Consider the following 1,512-nt stretch of genomic DNA (forward strand, 5'->3'; position numbering starts at 1 on the left):
TTTTTTTGCAAACAAGATTATCAAAAATGGCAATGAAGTGCGGAAAATGCAGTGAGGACGTTCTTGCGGAGGATACGTTGACCTGTTGCCTGTGTGCTATGAACGCGCATTACCTTTGCGTCGGAACCACAGAGGCTAACTTTAGAAAAATGAGCAAAATCAAGAAAGATACTTGGAAATGTCTTGATTGCAAAGCAAAGAAGAACGAAACCTTCACGATTCCTTCCCAAAGTGAAGCCCCCGAACTGAAACAGATGTTTGAAAAGTTCTCAAAGGAAATCAAAGCTACACTTGCAAGCTGCGAATCGAACATCCAGAAGAACACAGACCAGATGAAAGAAGTGCTTGAAAGTATCAAGGATGTGAAGACTGTTCTTGAATCTCTCGAAGCAAAGCAGGAAAAACTGGAGAAAGAAAACGAAAATATGAAGAAGAGTATGGACGAAATGAAAAAAGAACTTGAGGCAGAAAACAAAATGCTGAAACGAAGCATAGAGGAAATTAAGAACAAGAACGAAGACCAAATAGACTTTCTTGAGAATAGATCAAGAATTTGCAATCTGGAAATAAGGGGAGTACCTGAAACCAAAAATGAAGATGTGGTCAAAATTATTTACAATATCGGAAAAGAGATTGGTATTCAGTCATTCTCTGAAGGAGATGTCCAGGTCGCTCATCGGGTGGACACGAGAAGTACTCAAGAACATGGAAAACGCCCAATCATTGCGCATCTAGCATCGAGATACCTGCGAAACAAGTGGCTGCAACACTATAAGAATTATCTCAAAAACAAAAATGTTCCCAATCAAAGAGCCACCTTGTCAGCAAAATCGATCGATGATAAACTTGCAGATGTCCCAGTGTTCCTGAATGAGCATATCACTGTCAAGAGGAAGTTACTTTTGAAAGAAGCAAAGGACGTCGCAAAGGCAATCCACTTCAAGTTCGTTTGGGTCAAAGATGCGTTTATCCTCATGAAGCAAAACGAAAATGCCAGACACGTTCAAAAGATCAACTCTCGTCAGGAACTAGCGGAATATCAAACCAAATTCCAGTCTTCTTTCAGTTCATAAAGAAGAAAAAATCCTCGAAGAAAACATTACTACCTTCATTCAAACAAAAAGAGGAAACAACCACATCACCAAATGAAATAGAAACCATCAAAATCTCATGTCATCATTACATGAATTATGTATCTGTTTTTATCATTAAAACCTACCTATTCACTTTTCCAGTTTACAACAATCATGATATTTTCACGACTTCAACATTTCTACATTATCAATATTATCTCTTATACCTATACACATATTATACTGTAACTTCTCTTAGGCTTAATCTGTTAAAATCTCTCTACCAAACAAATTACCTTAGCTATTATTACTATGTATTGAATTGTCTCACCTACCTAACCATTGTGCTACTTTTAACTATGTATGTAGTTCTCAACTTAGAATATTTGATTCATTGCTCTCTTATGTACCTCTTTAATCCTCCCGGTCTAAAGCCACA

The 1,512-nt window shown here is 37.3% G+C and overlaps 1 protein-coding gene across 1 annotated transcript; it reads left to right on the top strand.

Annotated features, from left to right (window-relative positions):
* Window positions 1-6: 6 nt before the first annotated feature.
* LOC103522869 lies at window positions 7-1,498 on the top strand. Its single transcript, XM_008487956.2, has one exon. The coding sequence runs from the start codon at window positions 27-29 to the stop codon at window positions 1,071-1,073; it is 1,047 nt and encodes a 348-aa protein (XP_008486178.1). The 5' UTR covers window positions 7-26; the 3' UTR covers window positions 1,074-1,498.
* The last annotated feature ends 14 nt before the right edge of the window (window positions 1,499-1,512 follow it).

This window comes from Diaphorina citri, unplaced genomic scaffold (genome assembly GCF_000475195.1).
Source record: "Diaphorina citri unplaced genomic scaffold, Diaci psyllid genome assembly version 1.1 scaffold12230, whole genome shotgun sequence".
NCBI lineage: Eukaryota > Metazoa > Arthropoda > Insecta > Hemiptera > Psyllidae > Diaphorina > Diaphorina citri.

Bases quoted from the DNA above. Each gene is read 5' to 3' on its own strand.
- LOC103522869 (XM_008487956.2), top strand. From the start codon at position 27: ATGGCAATGAAGTGCGGAAAATGCAGTGAGGACGTTCTTGCGGAGGAT.